General features: G+C 33.2%; 1 protein-coding gene across 7 annotated transcripts in view; it reads left to right on the top strand.

The window, feature by feature from the left end:
- Window positions 1-23,629, top strand: part of CLASP2 (cytoplasmic linker associated protein 2) — a 216,714-nt gene that overhangs the window by 118,759 nt on the left and 74,326 nt on the right. For 6 of the 7 annotated variants that reach the window (XM_023513932.1, XM_023513940.1, XM_023513935.1 and 3 more), the window contains 4 exons: window positions 5,613-5,714; window positions 13,018-13,188; window positions 15,598-15,705; window positions 20,896-21,002. In XM_023513932.1, coding sequence (XP_023369700.1) covers window positions 5,613-5,714; window positions 13,018-13,188; window positions 15,598-15,705; window positions 20,896-21,002 — 488 coding nt within the window. The remainder of the gene's footprint in view (window positions 1-5,612; window positions 5,715-13,017; window positions 13,189-15,597; window positions 15,706-20,895; window positions 21,003-23,629) is intronic. The other variant, XM_023513941.1, reaches the window with a different exon arrangement.

Below are 23,629 nucleotides of genomic sequence, written 5' to 3'. Positions count from 1 at the left end.
GAATTATCTGTGGCTCGAGGTTTAGGAACTTAATTATTTTTTAAGATTAGAGGAGTTAAATGTGTTTGTATACTAAGTGGTAAGTCAGTAGAGTAGGAAAAATTAATGCAGTGATGAGAGATTAATTCATGGCTAAGTTCCTTTGGAAGGCATGAAGAATGGGATATGGAGCACAGTCAGACCTAACCATGGTTGTGGAAAGCTATCTGGTTTCACAGAGGTAAAAGGGACAGAAATGAAGGAGGTGATAAATTCAAAAATGATGTTTTAGAGAGTTGGACATTAATATAGCATGTGATCAGGGAGGTTGTGACTTTCTTCTCAGGATTTAGAATGAGAATCATGTGCTAAGAGGTAACTTGAGGTTTAGAGTAGCCATTAAGGGGACAGAAGAGTGGGGATACAAGAAGTGAAGTACTCTTTTTAGAGTTCTCACAACCACTGACACATTTAGAGAACCTGCTAAAAGGATTCACAGGCAGCTGTAATCATGGCTGAGATTTATTGGAGTAAAAGAATACACAGTAGGATCAACAAGGGAAAAAATCTTATGAAATATTCTGGAGGAATCTAAGTAAAGACTTTCAAAGTTCTCTCTCCCAGCGGTGAGAATGGGGAACTGTTCCTCTAGCAATGAAATGGAACAAGGAAATTTTTTTGCAGTGTTTCTAACCAGGGAACCTTTCTTAAGACTCCAGGGTAAAGGCGGAGAGTAGAATTAGTCACATAGGTGCTCTGCTTACATAACCAGCCACAATTACCAGAATTCCAGACTCTGAAAAAGAAAGGTATTCACATCACATTATTTGCAGAAACAGTTGAGGCAACCTGACGTAGACATACCCCAAGTCCCCCACCTACGCATACAGTTAAAATAACCTTATCATTAACATAGGGTGCATCCGAAACTAAGTTACTGGAGGCCAGACTCATAAGCAGGTGCTTCTTCAGAGCAACATAAATACTGCTATGTTAACTCCTTCCTGCACAGGCACTACAAGCCAAGTCAGATAGTTATCCCAGTTTCTAAGCAGCGTCATTGTGCATGACTTCATGGCTGTAGAATTTTCTTTATTGGGGCCTCAAGTAGTGGAGTATAGAACATGCGTTGTTAGATTTATCCAGATATAAAGTTTTACAGGGCCTCAAAATTCTAAGAAAGAATGTGAATAAGTAAGTAACAAGGCAATAAACAGAGAATAATGATGAGAGTGCTAAAACGTGGAATTTGGGGGTGCACTATGGACTAGAGAGGAAAAGAAGGAAGTGTGTCTGAGAGAAATTCGGCAGATGAAAGCAGAGGATTCACCTGATGATGGCAAGGATTCAAGGTTGAGACTTGGGTTTCACAAACTTTTCTCTCTAGGCTAATAAAAATCAGACTGTATTGACTTTCAAAAAAAATATTCTTCGTATTTTAGGTGTAGTCTTTATCTCCTATAGGAGCCTCATCTTATTTAACCTCCTAGTGTGTTTTATTTGAAAATAAACTTGATATATATGTCTGTGCTATGAATTCTGTCTTAATTTTTAAAAATGTCTTTTAGGGATTACAAAATCATTTTTTTCTAATATACTAAGTTTTCCTCTGTTCTTTGCTTGCTCTTTCATCAAAGAGGATACTTCTGACAAGATGGATGGTAAGAACTTCCTTTTCTAATTCTACTAAAGATTTTTATGGATCGTAGATTCGGTATAATATTCTTGTGCATTCTTCTCTTAATTTCTGAAAATATACTACTTATTTAGCAATAAACTTCCATGGAAATAGCTACATAATTCTCTGATTGAATTTTGGGTTAGGCTTATCTATTCAGTATATCATATCTCAATCTACTCAAATGCTGGGAACTTTATTGTAACTTAATCACCTTCAGATTTTTTTTCCTGAGCTCTTGGAAGTATGCCTCTGAATATTCTCAGTTTCTTCCAGTAAAATATTGAATTCAGAAGAATGGAAAGAAATAAAGTCATTTAATTTAGCTCTTTAGTTTACTAACTGATACAGAGAAAGACACATATTCCATGAGTTCATACAATTATTTATGAAAATGAAATGTAGGTTACAGATACAATTTTTAAGAGCAAGTTGTAAACTAATAATCAAAACTGAACTTATTTTAAGCTTCCCTTTTTAATTTCAATATTCAGATGATTACAGTTTATCTGTAATTGCTTGGTTCAGTAAACCCTCTATTAATATTTTTTGTCTAATAGACAGCATATTATTCAGATGTTCCCTTCACTTCATCATAATCTTATGAGGGAGATTGGCTTTTACAAAAGAACTTATTCCAAAATATTAAATCTATAAGCCACATAAATAAGATCTAGGGAAAATGGAGACATCATATGTTTTTCTGGAAATTATTATGTAAACTCTGAAAATTGATTTAATATGTCTTCTATTTAGTTAAATGACCATTTAATTAATCTTAAGTTGGGTACATGAGTGCTAGTTATATTAGTATCTGCTTTTCTGTATGACTAAAGTATTCATAAATAAAAAATTATTGAATGAAATGATAGCCCAAGAAGAGATGATTCTTATGTATATCAAGCCCTTAGCTTGCTAAAGGACTTCTGATACTTAGATTCTGAGTGCTTTAAAAATAAACTTTTATCACTTTCCAGATCAAAATATTTTCTTATTCAAGTCAGAAATATCAATTTGAGGAGTCAATTCTGATATGCGATGAGTTAGTCTCACTGATATTCAATATTATGTTTAAGAAAAACACAGAAACCTGTATATTATTGCCTTTATAGTAGTGAGTTATGATGTTTGTACTTGGTGATTTGGGGTAGATTTCATTGATATCTGAAGGATTGCATTGAGTAAATAGCTGATTAATTGGATTGATAGGTTTTGGCTTTGATGAAAAGACAAATGAATCCTAGATCATGGAGTTAATTCTGATGTTGTCAATTAACCTTTTCTTGTTCTTTTATGGGCTACCTTTTGAAAATGCAGTCTATAAAAATCTTCATTTGCAAAGAAGAGTAATTACAGAGTTACATTTTTCTTTTTTTTTGCCATTTCAGGGTTTAAGAAAGAAATACAGCAGATAAATAAGTGTTTACTGTAAAATCTTGCATTTTCAATTATCTAGTTTCAACTTGTGTGTTCTGAATCATTAGTTTATCTCACAATGAACCATTTCAAAGTTTTTTTAAGGCTATCAGACTAAAAGTTATCTTTTGTTTTCACCCTTTCGTTTTAGTCTTGGGTGGGGATTGCGAGGTAGGTCTTAACATCAGCATTGGCAGAATTTGTTGAAATATTGTTTTATTTCTCTTATTTAGGAACAGCATCTGAAGATGGTAAGAATTATGTATTTTGTTAGTAACATAAATACCTCTACATTACTATTTTCATAGGTAGGATTAAATATTAAAGGTAAAATAAGCTAATTTCTTTGCAAATCTTTATAATTTGCCAGTTGTAGTAACTTCTGCATTTCATATTTGGTTGCATTAGTTATCATGTAGGTTTTTTTTTTTTTTAATTCTTCATCTTCCTGTTTTGTTTTGCATCTTGGGTCATCTCATGTTGGAAACACATAATTGCTTGACATGTTAATAATATCTAGTATAAAGTTGCTATGTAATTTCATTTTTTCCAAGTAACATTAATACCTTTTTTTTGGATGGCTTTGTTTTTTAATTTATACCAATTCATTTATACTTTGGAGGAACATGCACCATTGCCATATCATTGGAACTTAAATGTCATTGGTGTTCAAATTTATTTATTTAGTCGTCTTTTAAGTGTGCATTTTATTTTTTAATCAGTGAGTAGAGGATTGATTGGTTGTATTTCAAACTGAATTTGATATTACAACAGAGTTGCTGCATATATTTTAGTGAGCCATTTCACCTTAAAAATAATTATTTATTGCTTTTGAATTAATACAAAGAAAATGAATTTACTTTTTATACTTATCCTACCTGAAGGCTGTTTTATTAAAGCCTCCAATTTGGAATGCATTTTTTTTTCCCTCTTAAGTTTTACATAGATGACATTTTCCTGTGATGAAAAACTAAATAGATATAACTCTTTTTTTTTTGTATCATACTTACTCTGATACATGTTTAAAATAATTTTATATTTTGTTTTAATTTTGAATACTCTATCAAAACATGATTTTTTGGCACTGTGGCATTGTAATTGAAAATGTTAGTATCAAAATACTTAACATAGACTAATACAGGATGTGGATAAATTCTCCATTTTAAAAATAATAATTTGGTTATTTTGTTTTACTTCTTAGTCAAGAGAACTTTGTGTCCTACTCAAAATAGACTCTGTAAAAGGGTGAGATGCCTGAACTGCAGGCTCATTGGAGGCCTTTAATTGACAGAACGCTGATATTCCACCAATTATGCTTCTGGTTTTGGTTCTGTTTTATTCCTAGTTATTATTATTCTCTTCCCTTGCTTATTTCTTCATTTTATAAGTTCTTATTAATCTTCAGCATATTTTTTCCTAATTAATATGGTCATATCAAGTTAGCCAGTGTTTGTTGTATGTCCTGTAAATAGTACCTTTTAACTAAAAAGGATTCTGAGCCCTTTTTTTTTGAGTATGTTTGGGGTTGGTTCTGATTTGTTATTGGTTGAAACTATTATTTGAGAACACCAGGGTAGCTAGTAATATTTCTGTCATCACTTGTTTTTACTAACGGCAGCTTTCTTGGTTCAAGAGCTTTAGAAATGGGATAAAGATGTTTGTGGCCTAGTTTTGTAGAAGGGAATGAGAGAGAAGAGAGTACAGAGGAGGAAATACATTTAGAAAAGCTTTACCTCTTAGTGTGATATGTATTTTCTCAAATCATTTTCTCAATGAAATTAGTTGGGAGGGCAAAGCAGTAAACATGTTGATGTACATTTGTAGTAATCAGATATAAAAAGATTAAATATTTAGCATAATAATATCTCTTCTTGCAAATGCCTTTAGCTAAGTACATTTTCAATCAAAAGAAGTGAGTTATTTCTAAGATTAGGCTCATTTAAAACTGTAGGGTGTCCTACACCTATGGTGCATATCGCAAGGGTACATGTCTAATCTATTAAGTATAGAGTATAAATATCTTAACACAATAATTAAATGAGGTGAAGGATATAGTAACTAGTTCGATGTAAGCATTCCAAATTGTATATAAAGTCAGCACATTGTACCCCATAAGTGCATTAATGTATACATGATCTAAGTCGTTATGACTTAATAAAAAAATAAAATATAATAAAACTGTGGGGTGCATTTGAGAATAAATTTCCTAGAAACTGAAATTTTAGAATTGGAACTACCAATTAAGAATTAAGTATCATGCTTATAGTAATTATATTACTTATAGCTACTGGACTAATAATACCAAGCTAATAATGTAATAAGTCTTTTAGTTTATTTTTACGCTTAAAGAAAAGTTAGCTTATAGCACAAGAAAAAAGTGTTATTTTTTTTTTAATTTTGAGAGAAATACAATCTGTAAGTTATGATTACATTATTACAGAATTTGACAGTACCTGCAAATAATGAGATTTTCTTCCCTTCATTACTAAATATTACTATAGAAAAGTGATTTTAGTTATATATGTATTTTATTCCTCAGGCCGGGTGAGAGCAAAGCTTTCAGCACCACTTGCTGGCATGGGCAATGCCAAGACAGATTCTAGAGGAAGAAGTCGAACAAAAATGGTGTCTCAGTCACAGCGTATGTATTGCTTATCAGTCCTCCTATATTTGTCAATATGTTAGGATAAATGTGTTGCTTGTATATTATTTATTGTATTAGGAGATTGACCAGTGGATAAAGACAAAGCTAACTTCAAAAAAGAGAAGCCACATACTGAGTTCTTGTTCTGTACTTTAGGTTCATCATCACCTGACAAAAATGAAGGTATTTTTTTCAATGTTTTGGATCAGTTGTTGTGCATGTTTTGGACTTTTTTGAGTGAGTGTTGTCTTGTCTTTGGTGTGTTATTAGGGCTGCATCATTAATATCTACCACTTAGAAAGAAAAACTTCATCTGCTGAACAAATTTTTGCATGGAGGTATTTTAAGTAGCACATATCCTTAGCATTCAGGTTTTCACAGTCTACTCAGAAACTTGTAAATGTGGAAAATTGTGCTTTTTAGAAGCAAATAATTGCCATATGTTAGCATCAAAATCTGGTTGCAAGGCAGGGTTTGGTGGCTCACATCTTTAATCCCAGCACTTTGAAGGCCAAGGCAGGAGGACCATCTGGGGCAATATAGGGAGACATTGTTTCTACAGAACAAAACAAAAGAAAAGGACAAAAATATTTTTAAAATGAGCTGGGCGTAGTGTCATGATCTTTAGTCCTAGCCAGTTGGAAGGCTGAGCCCAGGAGTTCAAGGTTATAATGAGCTATGATCACACCACAGCAGTCCAACCTAGATGACAGAATGAGACTCTGTATGTAAAAAAAAAAGAAAAAAGAAAGAAAAATCTAGTTATATCTTAGATTATGTTATTTAAGAGCAGATATGTGGTATCTTCTTATGTTCCCCTTGATGTATCAGATTACCTTATTTTGGGTTAACATTTTTGGAAGGCATATACCAACTTATAGTGAGAAAACATAAATTGAAATCACCAATTCCATTATGTTCCTTATTAAATTTAAGATATTATTGTTATTTCATTGGAAACTGAGTTCCTTATAAGCTCGGTTAACAAAAAGCATGATTTTGAGGTGTAGGTAAAGTGGATGATGTATTTGTACATGTTCCAGAATAGTGAGACATAAAACTTCCAGTATTACTAATTTAAGACCATTTGTTCTCATTCCTTCTTTACTGAGATTTTCTTTAGTGCTTATTTCTAAAACCCAGAAATGTTTTTAGAGAATTGTGGGGGTTATTCTATATATTTGGCTATGAAATAGATTTAACTGATTTTTGTTGTTTAGGTGATTTATTAGGATATGGATGTCCTATTAGGTGGTTTTTTTCTCCTGATTCTTATATCTTAGAATCAGGAAAGAGAACTAGGGCTAGGGGGGTGATTACACAAGTCCTTCCACAAGTCCTTCCTAGCAGATTGTTCTCTTTCCAAAGTCCAAAATCCAGGCAAAATAATGATGATGACACCCAACAAGAGTCCTAAAAATAAGAAGTACTCAGTAAAATTAATTTTCAAATTGAGGATGATTTGCAAATAAGAAAAATGGCAATGTTCTATAGGCAAGAGCTTTTCTCACAACCAAACAAGAAGTAGATCATATCACATTCTTCTCTGATCTTACATATTTTTAGAGTAATTTTTAGAATAACTTAATCTTTAGCAATATCTGTAGTAGCATAGTGGTTAAAACCTGTGCTGCCCAAACCAGCATCAGCATCAGCATCATCTAGGAGCTAGTTAGTAATGCAATCTCATGTGCCGTCACAGATCTATCGAATCCAGTCTTTAACAAGATCACCAAGTGATTTGTATCACAGTGAAGTTTGAGAAATACATACTGGAGAACCAGATCATGGACTCGAGTCACATTGCCGGATTTGAATCCTGGCTCTTTTAGGTTATCTATTTAAAGTTACTGTACTTTTATATATTCAGCTGTAAAATGAAGAGGATAATTAGCATCTACTTCATAGGATTGTTGTGAAGATTAAGTGATGTAGTATATTCAGTACGCTTAAAACAGGACATGGCCCAGAGTAAGCACTATATATGTTAGCTGATAAAATGGTCCTCGTTATTATTTTTACTCAAATGTCAGCTGAGTTTTATACTGCTGTTGTATACGTCTGTACCTTCTTATTCTTATTGCCTTTAGGAAACAGAAATATATAATGAAGTTAGAAAATTTAAAGCATAAAGATAAGAACCAGAAATTGTCCATGTCCAGGATCTGAGGATAAAACCTAATTGTAAGATATTAGTTCTTTTCTAAAATAATACTAAGGCTGATTTCAAGGCAAGAAGATCCAAAGGGCTTTTTAAAAAACATATTACTTAAGGGACCTCCTTTTAGGCACATTATAACTAAAGATCACGTCACTAGAAAATAAAATAATTTTTTTGCATTTGGTTTTCACTCTGAAACATAGTTCACAATACTCAACCCTGTCCTGAAATGTGAGAACACAAATAGACCTAGCAGGACTTTAAGATTAGAAAACTTTCTCACTATAAAATCACTTAGGTTTCAAATCATTTTGGAGGGGTTTGTGTTTGCTTGCTTGCTTATTTATTTGAATGACTATATGTTCCATTCCAAATTCTTTTGTAAAAAATATATGATATATTTTGTATGCAAGTTTCTTTTTAGTATATTTGCACAGAAGTATTACTGTGATCTCCATCTTCACTTTGTCATCAAGTATTCTAATTCATTAGGGTTTGCATGGTCTTGCCACATTTTTGTATCACCATTTCGGAAAAAAAAAAGTCTCTTGGATCACAGAGGGTATGTTCTTTTGGCTAACCAAAATAAACACAAGCAGACCCAATTGAGAGACTTCTAGATTGCATTTCTGAAAGAATTGTGTCTTTTTTTTTGGTAGTGACTGGTTGTGTACAAATAATCGTACAGCCTGTCAGAAAGTGTGTCTCCATCCTCTCACCTTGCATTATTTTTCTGTGCTTCTAAAGATGAAATTTGTAGCTTTATCATGTAATTTTTCTTCAGCTATAAGGTATTGTACTTGTTCCTTACGTGTACTTTTAAATTAAGTGTTTAAATGATAAAAACTGAAACATTTAATTATTTCAATTTTGGACTATCGGTAGTAGAAAAGCTGAAGAATTTACATTTACTTTGCAATTTCATTTCATCTGCTTTGTACACGGATGTCTGATTTCAATTTATCAGCTATAAAAACTATTAAATGTACTGCTTTTGTTATAGACATTTGTGCTTTTTGGGATATTTTCAAGTTTGCTTTTTTTTTGCTTTAGGGCTTTTTTTTCCCTGAGAACTGACTAAAGCTTTCTTGTTTCCATCTGCCATCCATTTAAAACTGCTTCTTCCCTCTTCTTGGATTATAATCCTTACCCTAATTCTGCCTTTACACTTGTTCAGGATCACAATCTGCTAATACCATTGGTGGTAAGAATCTGTAGACTTTATGTGTGCATCTATGGTTTGATCACCTATTTTCATTACAAAAATTGGGTTCTATTCAGCAGAAATTCCTAACATATAATATTTTATTACTCTGTAGTCATTTCAGACAAAAATTGCCATTTATGATTTTCCTTCTTTGTTTTATTACCAACTAGTTTTTTAATGGTGTTAAGTTGATATTACAGATATAAACCTTGAAAAAAAGGAGCTTTAATCCTGCTTTACAATGCCATTAAAAATACAAAATGATACTTTGAAAATTTTAGGCAGCACAGGAGAAAATAGATATCCAATTTCAGGTTTTGCGAATTAGGGTGTTTTCTGGTAGCATACTTTTCCCTGGATACATTATGCCCCTTTTCATCAACTCTGTAGTTTTCCTAAAAGAAATAATTGGCCTTGGTGGCTCTGTGTTGGGGAAGGAGCCTTGGTATTTTCTTCTAAGTAGAAATTATTCCAGAATGAGTGATAGACATTGGAATTAACACACTCTTGATAGGGATCAGAATATCAAAGAAGAGAGAGCAATGATGAAGGCAGCATGAACAATGTTAATTTTATTACCTGGGAGAGAGCATGAATGAATATGTATAGAGTGAACTTGTATAGTTTTGATAAATTCCATAAATCTAGAGTAGAAAAAGGAGTTAACTCTTGTTCGTAGACTGCATGTTTCCTATCTGCTGAATAGACCCACATTTCAAGGAATTCTCCAGTCTCCTACCAGCATTCCACCCCCCAAATTTATATTGATTTCAACAGAATACCGTATTGTATGTGCTCACTTCATTATTTATACTTTTTTATATTGTTGCGCGTTTTCCCATAAAATATTCCATTGGCCTATCTTGCATTGTCAGTTTGTGGCATGTTGGGTGTTTGAATGTTTTGGTGTGTATGTATAGTTTAGAACCTGCATGGAGAAAACAAATGCCTTATAAGTATCCTTAAGGTTATAACCGAAGGAAACTGGATTCAAAGATTCTTCAGCTGAAATGTCAAGACATACTCAGATGAGAGATTATTTTAAAGTAGACTTGAATAATTTTCCTCCCATATTTTATAATTCTTTGTACTTACTTGAATAATAATTTTTTTTAAGTCATTTGACCTGTGGGGAGGGGTGGTGAGGCGAGGAAGGGAGTTGATGTGCTCTTACTGAATGGACATAGGAGGAGGGTGTTGGACACACCTTTTGTGTGTGGCACGTAACCACAAGAGGGACTCTACTCAACAAAATAAAATATTTTGACCTGGTTGTTTGTACCCTCACATTAAACTGACACAAATTTACTTTAAAAAAGAAATTTAAAAAAAATAGTCATTTGACCTGGTTTTCTTTTCTTTTTTTTTTAATTGAGAAGTGAATTTATTTCAGTTTAATGTGAAGGATACAAACATAGACACAACTGGGTCAACGTATTTGTTAGGTAGAATCCCTCTTGTGGTATGTCCCACACTCAAAAGGTATGCCAAACCCCCCATATCATGCCCATTCAGTAAGAGCACCCCACCCCTTTCCCCTATTATCCTTCTCCCCAACTTGAATTGAAATGAGTTTTTCTCCTATGTGGGTATGCATTAGATCATCTATTCAATAATAAATTGTTGATTTCATTGGAAGTACTGCTTTGTTTTACAATATAGCTATCACCGTTGGGAGATAGGTTTTATTTTGTGTGCTGGTAAATTGCAGGTTGTACTCAGCAAGACAATACCCAGAAAACCGTAGCCGGAATCGCAGATCAGCAGCTCATGGACCACATCCAGCCTGCCCTTGTTCATGAATTATTAGTCCTAAACAACATGATAAAAACAGGAAATTTTAAAGCTTTCACTTTTGAAAGATACTAAGACTTGGCTAGTAGTACTTTAAGACAGAGCTGGCTAGATGTAAAGTCAACTAAGGCACTCCCATATATTCACCATAGTCCTCTTATTTCCTGTTCTACACTGAGTGCTCCTCCCCCTTTGATATCCCATGCTCATCCCCACTGGCCTTTGAGTCTCTGTGGAAATAAAGCCTGATTGGGTAAGACTGTACAGTGTGGGCATTGGTTATCTTACTGTAGTACCAAGGAAAGAGATAGTTGCTTTCATGAAGACTTTTTTTTGAGACAGTCTCACTGTGTCACCCTGGGTAGAGTGCGGTGACATCACAGCTCACAGCAACCTCAAACTCTTTGGCTTGAGCGATTCTCTTGCCTCCCAAGTAGCTGGGACTATAGGTGCCTGCCACAACGCCCAGCTATTTTGTTGTTGCTGCTGTAGTTGTCATTGTTGTTTAGCAGGCCCAGCCTGGGTTCAAACCTACCAGCCCCGGTGTATGTGGCAGGCACCCTAACCAATGAGCTATATGGGCACCTAGCCATCATGAAGATTTATTGATTTTAAGTGCAAGTTTAATTTTTCTGTAATGTTTTCAGAGTAGTGTTAGATCATATCTTGGAGTTACCTGGTCCATTTTCCTATTCAATATGGACAGAAACTGCTTTGACAGGGAAGCTCATCCACTTAAAATTTAGCTCATGATTTCTAGCTTAAAATCATGTTTTTAAAACTTTTCTTTTTTTAACCTACGCCCTAGTCTCAGAAAAGATTTTTGTCTACCCACCGCACCCTCATTTCTCTGACCACGTCTCCTCTACCTTAACAAGACTGAAAATTACTTTTAATAGTTTGGAAAAGATCTGACTTCTTTGATCTTACTCCTGTTCTACCCTTAGTACTTCTATATCCCAGAATGTTACCACCCAAAAGCCCTTTGCTATTTGTGCTATTTGAAGGCAAATAGCAAAAAGTAGTTTCTTTTTTAGCTGTCCCAATTTTGTCAACATTTAAAATGTAATTTTCTAAAATTTACAAATATGCCTAGTAGCAAAATAGATAACTTTGCTATACCCATTCAGAGGAATCTGAGCAGTCAAACTTTTAAAATGAAGCAAATTATCATCTCCTTAATATAAATATTAGTAGTGATAGAATTATTAAGGTTTTTTTTTCCTTTTAAATTCAGTCATGTGTCACATAACATTTTGATCACCAGCAGATCACATATATGGATGGTGGTCCTATAATATTATAATACTGCATTTCAGTATTATAAAAATAATGCATTTTTACTGCATTTCGTCTATGTTTAGATATAGTTAGGTACACAAGTACTTATTGTGGTTTAATCACCTATAGTATTTAGGATAATAACATGCTGTACAGGTCTGTAGCCTAGGAGCAATAGGATATACCATACAGCTTAGGTGCATAAGGCTATGTTTTTGTACGTATACTCTATGACATTCATGTGATTACAGAATTCTGAGATTCCTCTTAATGGGTATAGCAAATTTATCTATTTAGCTACTAGACATGTTTCTAAATTTTAGAAAATTATATTTTAAATGTTGACAAAAGCTATACCATCTAGGATTGTGTGAGTATACTATGTGATATTCATCTGATGACAAAATCATCTAACAACCCATTTCTTAGTCGTATCCCTGTTGTTAAATGATGGGTGGTTGTACATAGCCTTCTCACACATAGCATTTTAGTCATATGAAATGTATTGTCAGATAAATGATTTCTTTGGAAATCTTTTATGATGATATATTATTGGTGGTATAAAAGTCATAATAATGTTGTCCTTATGAAACATAGTATCTTATTATTCCCCCCCCCAGGGGGAAAAAAGCCCTGAAGATATTTTTTAGGTGATTTATTGTTAAGTGTGAGCATATATAGTATATTTTTCTACAAGTTAAAATTACATATAAATCTTTTTCAGTCCATTTCCTTTGAACTTAGAACCTGCCATACCATCACAGTTTTCTCTGATATATTTCTTGAATTTTTTTTTCTTTTCAGCAAGTTCTCTTGGAGTTTACATTTTAACATTTGTATGTGTGTTTGGTGTTCAGCTGGCAGCCGTTCTGGATCTCCAGGAAGAGTTCTTACCACAACAGCCCTCTCCACTGTGAGCTCTGGTGTTCAAAGAGTCCTGGTCAATTCAGCCTCAGCGCAGAAAAGAAGCAAGATACCACGGAGTCAGGGCTGTAGCAGAGAGGCTAGTCCATCTAGGCTTTCAGTGGGTAAGATGTTTTATGTGAGATTTATGGCCTTCTATTTGTTTTTTTAATATTTTAGGCTTTGATAGTATTTAAGACTTTGGAATATGAGTAGAAGAAAACAAAAATTCAACAGTTGAAATATAGTTTATGAATTGAATGAGTATCTTATCTTGAAAGTGTAGTTCATAGGTATTTCAAAAACTATATCTCATATTTTACACAGCAAGGTTATTATGGAATTTACAACATATTTCGTATATATACACATAAATGTATACATATGTTAGCTGCTTACATTTGACATTGGGATTGTAGTTCAGTCCTATTCAAATACTAATTAACTTTAGGTTTTTTTTCCTCTGTGTATTGAGAAGGATACTTTAAATTTTGGGTAACAAAAATTATAATTTAAGTCTTCTTAATAAAAGGGTATTTCCTGGCTTTTTTAACTGAAAAGTTTGAAGATTATAGTCTTTGGGGTCTGTTTTCCCACTCTCTCTTCTTCCCTTTTTGCTTTATCAATCATGGTGTTGACTTTGTCCTTAGGATAGCTGCTACTTGATCTTTTATGCCCAGAAGTCTGCTAAATACTTCAGTGTGTTTCTTTTGTTTTGTTTTGATATGTTTTGAAACAGTCTTACTATGTCACCCTTGGTAGAGTGCCATGGCATCAACAGCTCACAGCAGCCTCAAACTCTTGGGCTTAAGCAATTCTCTTGCCTCAGCCTCCCAAATAGGTGGGACAACAGGCACCTGCCACAATGCCTGGCTATTTTTGTTGTTGTTGTTGTTGTTACAGTTGTCATTGTTGTTTGGCAGGCCCAGGCCTGGTTCGAATCTGCCAGACCTGGTGTATGTGGCTGGCACCCTAGCCACTGGGCTACAGGCACCAAGCCTTCAACATGTTTTAATCATTTATTTTTCATTATTTTATGTCTTTAGTAGATTATGTAACTTTAAAGAATATGCTTGTATTTATATTTCTTGTTCCATGAGCTTCAATCAGTATCTTCCATACTTTTCCCTTTACCTTCTGCTGTCTTAAATTTAACAATTTTATTCTCATGTTATTAATGCTTACACTTATGTTCTCATCTACATCCATAAGCAAGTCTTATGTATCTGTTCTATAAGTTGTCTTTAAAAGTTGAAAAGCTATAAATAATATTTACTGTGTTATGAGTAAATAAATGTTGTTTGCTGCCAAGACAGTGTGCTATGACCTCTTTTTTTCCCAAAGGTACACTGAATTTAACCCTCAAGTGTTAGGGAACACTTGAAAGAGAATGTTCCTATTATGCAGAAATGAATTCTCTTTTCTTACATTCCTACCAGTTACTTAAAATTATACCACATTTAGTTTGCTTTCTATGTGGAAAATGATTAAGAACGATGTATAATTCTTATATCTCCTAGTATTGCTGCCTCTTCAGTAATAAATTATATGGAGTTTCTTATTTTCTGGAGACCTCTTCCAGTACTCTGGATTGATTGCTATCTGGGCCTCTTGCTCAGCTGTCATCTTGAGAGCCTCCCATTTGCTACTTCTTTGATCCTCAATCTTTTTTTCAAGTTACTCTTTTGCTTTGCTCATACACATTCTGAAATATGTTCCTTAGAAACTTAGTGTAATAAGTCAAGGTTTTTGAAGCCTTATTTGTGTATGTCTCTATTCATTAGGTTGCACAGATTCCTTTTAGACCAACAAATTTTCAATTAATGTCCTTAGTACCACTTTTCATTTATGTTGTGCCTGATATTTGGCCCAAAGAGCCTCTGAAGTTTTTTATCTAGGTTGATTCACTTCTGTTTATTTTCCAGATACTATATTTTAAGTTCTTTGCTCTACTTTGAATCAGTTTTCACCCATGTTTGTTATTTACTTTTCTGTACTTGTGGTTTTTACTATACTTACTTATTTTTATAAATAATGTATTTATTTTTTTGTACTTGTATTTGTGGTTTTTTATTTGTGAGGAGTGAAAAAAGCAATGGAAATTGAAAACATTGGCTCATTTTCCCCCTCTATATTAAGCTGAAAACTTAAGAATGGGTATTATTGTACATTAGATTAATATTTGAAATGTATAGATTTTTCCCCCTATTAAAAACCTAAGATACAAAAAATGATAGAAGTCTTTATAGTTCAGTTGACAAAGAGGAAAACTGGATTTTACTATGTTATACAGTATTTTAAATCTTTTTATTTATAGCCTTTTTATTTTGGTAAAATATTATTTTACCTTCTAATCTTATATAGAGTACCATACTTAAGAAATTTAAATTATTCTTGGTAATGCTTTATCAACAGTAATTTCAATTTTAGAAAAACTCATTGATCAGTTTTTAGAAAAATAAAATAAACATTTTTTAAATACAAATTCTGTCTTCTGTTTTCTTCCTTGCTGTGCTGATGTTGCTTCATACCAGCCCGAAGCAGTCGTATTCCTCGACCAAGTGTGAGTCAAGGATGCAGCCGAGAAGCTAGTCGGGAGAGCAGCAGGGATACAAGTCCTGTTCGCTCTTTTCAGCCCCTTGGTACGTGTTTGGGCCAGGTGTAAGGTGCATTGCTTTCCCCTTCTGTTTTTAGCAAGCAGTAACTTTAAGATACGTAGCGTTTAGCTTTTTTATTGACTGTCTTTAAACCTATCTCTTCTCTGTCATTTTGAGGAAAGACTGAGAAGAAAAGGAGATTTGAGGGGAACTCCTTTGACTAGATTTACTTGTGTTAAATGAACAAGTTATTGTATTAAAGAATTACCTTCATAAATCAAGTAAATGTTACATAGATTTAAACTTAAAGATATTGAATACAAGATTTGTCTTAATTAACAAAATTTAAAGATAAAATTTAAATGTTTATTCTCAAGTGAAATATGGACAACTTAGTGTAAAATAAATACTTCAGTCCTTTCAAGAAAAATATTGACATTTCAACTTAGATTATTTAATTAGGGTGCTAGAAAGAGTTCCCAAAAATAATATATGAACTACTTATTATCCCAATGAGAGGGATTAACATTTTTTATAGTATTTTATAATTTAATAGTTATTTCCAATATATTATATTAGTCATGTCATGTCCCTGCTTCACAACCTGATTATAGAGATTGTATTATAAGCTTGATTATGATACTATAGTTAGCCTCAATTATAAAAATATTAAAATCCTTATTATTGGTTCGGCGCCCATAGCTCAGCGGCTAGGGCGCCAGCCACATATACTAGAGCTGGTGGGTTCGAATTCAGCCCAGGCCTGCCAAACAACAATGACAACTACAGCAACAAAATAACTGGGCTTTGTGGCAGGCACCTGTCGTCCCAGCTGCTTGGGAGGCTGAGGTAAAATTACTTAGGGCCAAGAGTTTGAGGTTGCTGTGAGCTATGTTGCCACAGCACTCAACTAGGACGACAGCTTAAGACTCTGTCTCAAAAAAAAAATAATAATAAAATCTTTATTATTTTTAGGATAACTAGAGAGGCACAATTTTTACATGGAGAATCTTTGTAATTTGTACATGATCCTTCAGCATTTTAACTAGTACTTTGTTTATATGCACAAATCCATTTTAGATGTTTTTCTTTGGCACAACATGGTATATACTATATAATAGAAATTGGCTCTTCAGACTCTGGATAGAACATAGTTCTATTTGTTCTTTACTGGAATTCTTATTTCTTTGATAGATATATTAATATAGAATTTCTTGTGATTAATTTCTTATTCTCTGGGCCATTTGGCTCAAATATATCACTAGACTATCCTGTACTGAACTAGAAAACCCCTGTATACTAGAGACATAGTTGTCCTATCCCTTGTTTGTGTTCCAGCCCCAGGTGCCAAAAGCTTCCTTCTTTCCCTTCTCTCTGTGGGAAGATGCTAAAGTATCGTTAAGCCTGTGTGTGGCAGATACTTTGCCAGAGATATTTGTAGTTCATATACAGTCTAGTCTGTAGAGTGTGTGTAAATGTGCATATATACATATATGGTACATCTTCATCCATATATGTTTAAAGAAATGAAACAATCCTACATTTGGTTAAAGTAAGCATGTTACTTTGAGTTGAGGGAAGTAGAGTAGATATGTAATGTTTAAGAACATATGTTCTAGGCTCAGAAGGCCTGTGTTCATACCCAGCTCTCTAATCTTTCTATATCCAGGTTTGCTCATCTATAAAACAAGTTTCATAATGGTATGTACTTCTCAGGATTGTTTCAAAGACTCATAAATAAGAGTTAAAGAAAAACTCACTCAGGGAAGTGATTGGCATACAGTGAGCACTCACTTATCATGTATGTCATTATGGTCATCATCACTGTTACCACTCCCACTGCTGCCACTCACTATTGCTCCACCTCTTCCTCCTGAATCTCTTATCATTTATCCTAGAAACAGTTTCATTTTACGTTAGTGGCTGGGACCTCAGTTTTTTTAATGGTATGACATCTCTGTATAATGCCAGTATCACAGAATTACTAGAAAACATAATCCAGGAGAACCCAAAATGTGTTTCTATACCATTCAAAACTGTACAATAGTCAGAGATTAGAGGAAATTTATAATACACTACTAATTAATTACTTTAAAAGTAAACATTGTTAGTATGCCAATTTTTAAAGTGATATGTTGTCTAGTAACTAATTTTTTTAGATTCATCTTAAAGCTTCCATTTAACAAATTACTTAAATTTTATTAAAGGAAGCAGTTTTCCTGACTCCCATGGAAGTTCCTATTTGGGCTGAAGATGATTAAACTTTTAGTCATATAGTTTTGGAAGGGCTCAGTTATTTATAGCCCTTTTTTTTGGATACTGCATAGCAAACAGCAGATTAACCTTGTTTGTTTCGTAGGGATAAAGAGTAGTATTCCCGGAGATTGAGTTTTCCTTACCATTCCCATTTTTAGTTATATCTGGCTGCATTCTGTGGCCTTTACTATATTTGTTTCTCTGGTGGAATCCTTTTGTCACCTATGACTTTGAATATTGCCATTCAGCATATAAATCTCACAGCTTGTTGTGCATTCACATGTATCACAAGGCTATGCTTTATTATAATTGAAAACAATTTAGTGAGGGCCCTCAGACATCAGAAATAAATCAGAACTAAGCAAAGCTGAACTTCTCTGGAACTTACACAATTAGTTTTCATTAATTTCTGGAATAAAGTTTATTGTTTTTTTTTTTTATTTTGTTTCTTACAAGAACAAATCTTACATGTTATGTCTGGTCACAGATAACTATTGATTCTATAAAGTTTTTCAAAGATTTTCATCTACTAGGCATTTCTACATTTGTTCAACTCTTTCTCACCATTATAAAAATTATTTCTACTAGGTACAATCAAAATTAGTTATGTGTTACTATATTTTACTAATGATGCCATTCGCCTTTCAGGGCTGATTAAACATTTAATGCAGCATTTTCTTTAATACTTCTTTTTCTTAACTTTTTGATCATTTTCCTGTTCATCAAGATTGTCTTGTAGGAAAGGAAAGAATAACTCTTGTAATAGAAAATATTTTAACTGTTCTAATTAGTATATCTGAGGAAGAATAACTTTTAAAATAAAAGTAATATTTTATGAAATATTAAAATGCATTTTTCCTAAATATTTATTTGTGTAAGAGATAGATTGACTTTATGGTTATATGAAAATTGGGTTTTTAAGGTCTAAAATGGAAAATAATGCTAATTTAGATTTTAGAGCAATCTGAAGACATCACAATTTTCTAGGTTCTTTGGTTAAATTATTCAAATGTGCCTTGATATTTAAATAACCTACACCTGAATGCAGAATTTATACTCTATGAGCTATTATGGAAAATGTTTATGTTAACATAAATGACACGTATTATCTTTTAAACAGTGTAAGTGTGGTAAATGTAGTATTTATGAGTAGAGGACTTGAAAAAAATATAGATACTGAGAAGTATCATTTATGAGTAGTGTGGCTTTGACCAAATTACCTCTCTATATACTTTAGTTTCCCCATCTGTTTTTAGTCATTTCGGCTGCTATAACAAAGTACCATAGTTAGGTACTTATAAATGACAGAAATTTATTTCTCACAGTTCTAGAGGCTAGGAAGTCCAACATAAAGGCACCAGCAGATCTGGTGTCTGGTGAGGGCCCATTTTCTAGTTCATAGGTTGTCCCTACATGTTAGAAAAAGCTAACTAGCTCTTTATAAGGGCACTAATCCCAGTAATGAGGGCCTAATTGCCTCCAAAAGGCTGCACCTAATACCATCATCTTGAGGATTAGGATTTCAGCATATAAATGGGGTGGGGGACAAATATTTAAATTATAGCACCACCTGTAATCTGGAATATTATTAACTGCCTCATTGGGTGCTAGAATTAAAGAAGATAAGATTATTATTAGTTATGAGTTGCCATAGTGGTTTTTTTTTTTAACTATAATGTTTGGGTTTTTTGTTGTTGTTGTTTCATTCTTGTACTTTTGACATTTCCTTCCATTTAAATACTTTTTTGTCTTTTGTAGGCTTATGTCTGTCTACTTAGGTGTAAGATGTGTTTGTGTGTCAGGGATGATGTTGTAATGCTAATTGTTCAGTTGCCCTATTTGGCAATATTCTGATCATTATTAAAAGTAACACCAGTGTTAACTAACTCTCCTTGCCTGACAGTAGTGCTGCCACTATTCCTTGTTTCTGTGGTAATAGATGAGGTTTGTATGGTCCTGTTATTCCAGCCTCCAGACACCATTCCAGATCAACTGGTGCCCTCTACGCCCCCGATGTGTATGGGGCTTCAGGTGAAGGATGAGTACATTTTCACTGTCATCTGGCATTCATCTCAGATTTGTGTCCTTTTCAGTTTCCATTGAATAATATTCATGTTTTAAAATTGATTTATTTTATTTACATTTGATTTGTTGAAGACTAAATTATTTGTGTGTTTTTTTTTCTTTTCCACCAAATAACTTTTGCCCCTTCAGCAAGCTCATTGAGCATTTTTCTTACTGGCAGATGGACATTTTTCTTTTGTATAACTTGTGATGTCATTTTTAAATATAGAATTGTTTTGTGTTCTCAGTTATGTACATCTTTGTATATATGTTTAAAAAAAAAAACCAAAATGGTGGATGAAGTGTTTTAATTGTAAATGATGGTATAGAAAGCAGTTGAGTGGGAGAACTCATCTCTGGTTTGTCTTTACATACCTCAGAACATTGGGCACATAGTAGACACTTATCAAATGATTTGTCTTAGTTATATAATAGAATGAAACTAACCTATATTAAAGAAGAAGGGATAATAATTAAACCTTTTTTTCCTTGTAAATTTCCTATATGCCTTCATTGAACTTCCTAACCATAATTGGTTGAGGATGATCTTTGTTCTGAGTTACTCTGTGGTTCAGCTGTATGGATGAGATTTGTCTGAACTGATAAAGCTGGATTAATTAAAGGGCTGTAGACATGCAAGCCCTTGGTCAACCAGCCATGCGTTCTTCTACCTCGTGGTCATAAATAACTACTATTCTTTAAATTTATTTTCCACACATTGTCAATAATTTTAATTGCCTTTTATGTTTATTTTACTGAAAATTAAATGTGCCCAGAAAATACAATATTGCTTTTAAAATGCTTTGCCCCATTGGTTTTTTTTTCCCCCCTCTCTAAAAGGTCTTAAATTTTCTAACTTGACCCTATTATATTTAAGACTCCTTCAAATCTCTTTTCCTTCTTTTAATAAATTAGGTCCAGGGTATGGGATTAGCCAATCAAGCCGACTGTCATCTTCTGTCAGTGCCATGAGAGTCCTGAACACAGGTTCTGACGTGGAAGAAGCAGTAGCAGATGCCTTGGTACTCCTCTCCATTTCTTTATCATTATAAATGTTGTAATTAGGAAACTAATGTATGAGTAATACAGTCCATGCATGTGGGAAAGGGCATGGGAAAATTCTTCTTAATTATATCTAGGAAGATGAAACATGAACAGTTTATAAAGTACAGCAATATAATTAATCCTTGATGCAAATTATTCAGAATTTTAAGCCCAAGTCAATAATACTGATGGGATGTCAAGAATGTAAATATTCATGTCTTTAATATAGTAATTTTTTTTTATGCACTGTAGTATACCAAAGGTAAGAACAGATTAGTATATAAATATACACTTATAAGCATGTAATTTCAAGGCTAGCTTAACCTTGAGTATTTAGGGATTGTCTTAGTTGGGGTCAGATTTGGTGTAATCCTTTGTAGTTTTACAAAATTTGTATTTTCTAGCTGAAGAAAAGTATTGCCTCAGAGCAAATTATAATGAAGATATAATTCTATTTTATAATTAAGTATAATTCTTGGTTCTTTATGCCTGACACAATGAGGTTTAAAAACATATCCTATGTGTAGATCCCAAAGGTCAAAAGAAAAAACAAAACATATTCTTAGCCAGGCACAGTGGCTTACACCTGTAATCCTACCATTTGTAGGACTGAGTTCCCATCTCTACAAAAAAATTTAAAAATTAACCAGGCATAGTGTCATGTCCCTCTATTTCCAGCTACTAAAGAGGCTGAGGCTGGAAGATGGCTTGAGCTCAGGAGTTAAGAGAGTGTAGTGAGCTATAATAACAAACACCACTGCACTCTAGCTGGTGTGACAGAGCAAGACTCAGTCTTAAAAAAAAAAAAAAAAAAAATTCATTTATGATAGCTAAATATCATCGCATGTATAGTTCTGCTCTAAGAATCTATGTGTGCTGAATTTTGTCTCTTTATCTTAGCCATTTGATTATTTTTTTATAAGTTAATATAACTGATCTAGGACTTTGTTCTCTTGGGCATGGAATATATTGATTACATCTTGTTCTGATGATATTAAATTGATCAGATGTTTTGTATGTACTATTCCTCATCACTGTGTTTCTCAGCATTTTGAGATTTTTTTTAATTGAAAGATTTATCAGTTAAATTCTGCTTATACAAATATTATAAATTGAGTGGATTAACCTTGAACTATTACTTATAATCCCAAAATGGTAAGTTTGAGTTAAATGAGAAGTATTTAGCCACCAAGGCTAAAATCTGAATCCCAATAATCTGTTTTAGTCTACTCTCATTATTTGCATAATGTAGATACTCCAGTTACAACTCTCAATTTTTAGGAAAAACTTTGCAACTATTAAGCATAATTTGTATCTGGAGAGAATTATAGATACAAATTTAATTTTTGAAGTGAAAAGAGAATCCAAATAAGAAAAATATTTGAGTTCTTTGGGGACTCTGGTTTATGAGAACATTTTTGTAGCTTAGATATATCTCTTTGAAGTAAAGGATATTGACAAGATTAAAGATGCAGCCTGTTAATAAGTATTTCTTTTGTATTTATATGTTAAAACACTTTATGTTTCTTATCATGGGCATTGTTAATGCCTACTTCATTGTGCTGTTTAGCAAAATGTTCTTCATTATTTCAACTTTTCTCTTTAAAAATTTACTGCTCTCAGCTCTTAGGAGACATACGGACTAAGGTATAGACATTGCTATTTTCTGACATCTTATGATACTGTAAACTTTTTTTCTGTGCTTCATCAGCTTAACAAATGATGGTCGTTAAACTCTTATTAGACATACATCTGTTTTTCTGTAAATATTATTATCAAGAGGGAGGTAACTGCTTGAATAGTATCTTTGTGGGGGTGCTATTCCTGGCTACTTCATACAAATGAGGTAAGCCATCCACACTGATATCTGTACCAAAATTGGTCTTGGAGCCAACACAGAAACATCACAGTATTACCATTCTCAATTATGCTAGTGTCTCTAAATCAATATAAGGTATTTAGTGATGGAAACATCATTATAAAACTACTTTAAGTTCAAATCGTATTTCTTTTAGATTTTAGAGATAACTTACGGCTACCTGAAACTGTTTAAAATTAATTGTACTTCATCTTCACCACTAGACAGCCAAAGTTCAGATACCAAATTACATTAAGAATTGTTTTTAACTCTTACAAGGAAATCTCAAACCATTTGTTCTCTCATTTCACTTTTAATATTTTAAAAAATTAGGTGTAATTGGCAGTTACATATATTAATAGTAATCTATAGATATAAAGAAATCAAAGGAACATGCTTTCTAATATTTGTTGAAATAGACAATATAGACATATTGAGAAGAGCCTAGTAAGCAAAATAGTTTTTCAGTTTTTGGATTTTACCTCTTTAGGAGACATGAGTATTGGGAAAAAGAGAAGGAAAAGTGGCAAGAGAAGTGGTAGGGGAAGTAAAGGAATAGAGGAAAGAGAAGGTAGAAAGACAGGAAAAAATGAAACTTTATACATGGGAAACATACATTTATCTGATCCATTGTACTCTTCCTTTTAAAAAGTAGTATTGGCTCTGCGCCTATAGCTCAAGTAGCTAAGGTGCCAGCCACATACACCAGAGCTGGTGGGTTCAAATCCAACCTGGGCCTGCCAAACA

Source organism: Otolemur garnettii, unplaced genomic scaffold (assembly GCF_000181295.1).
Source record: "Otolemur garnettii isolate 467f Iridium unplaced genomic scaffold, OtoGar3 scaffold00002, whole genome shotgun sequence".
Lineage (NCBI taxonomy): Eukaryota > Metazoa > Chordata > Mammalia > Primates > Galagidae > Otolemur > Otolemur garnettii.
The sequence above is the reverse complement of the archived record's forward strand: the minus strand, read 5'-3'. Positions and strand labels throughout refer to the sequence as shown.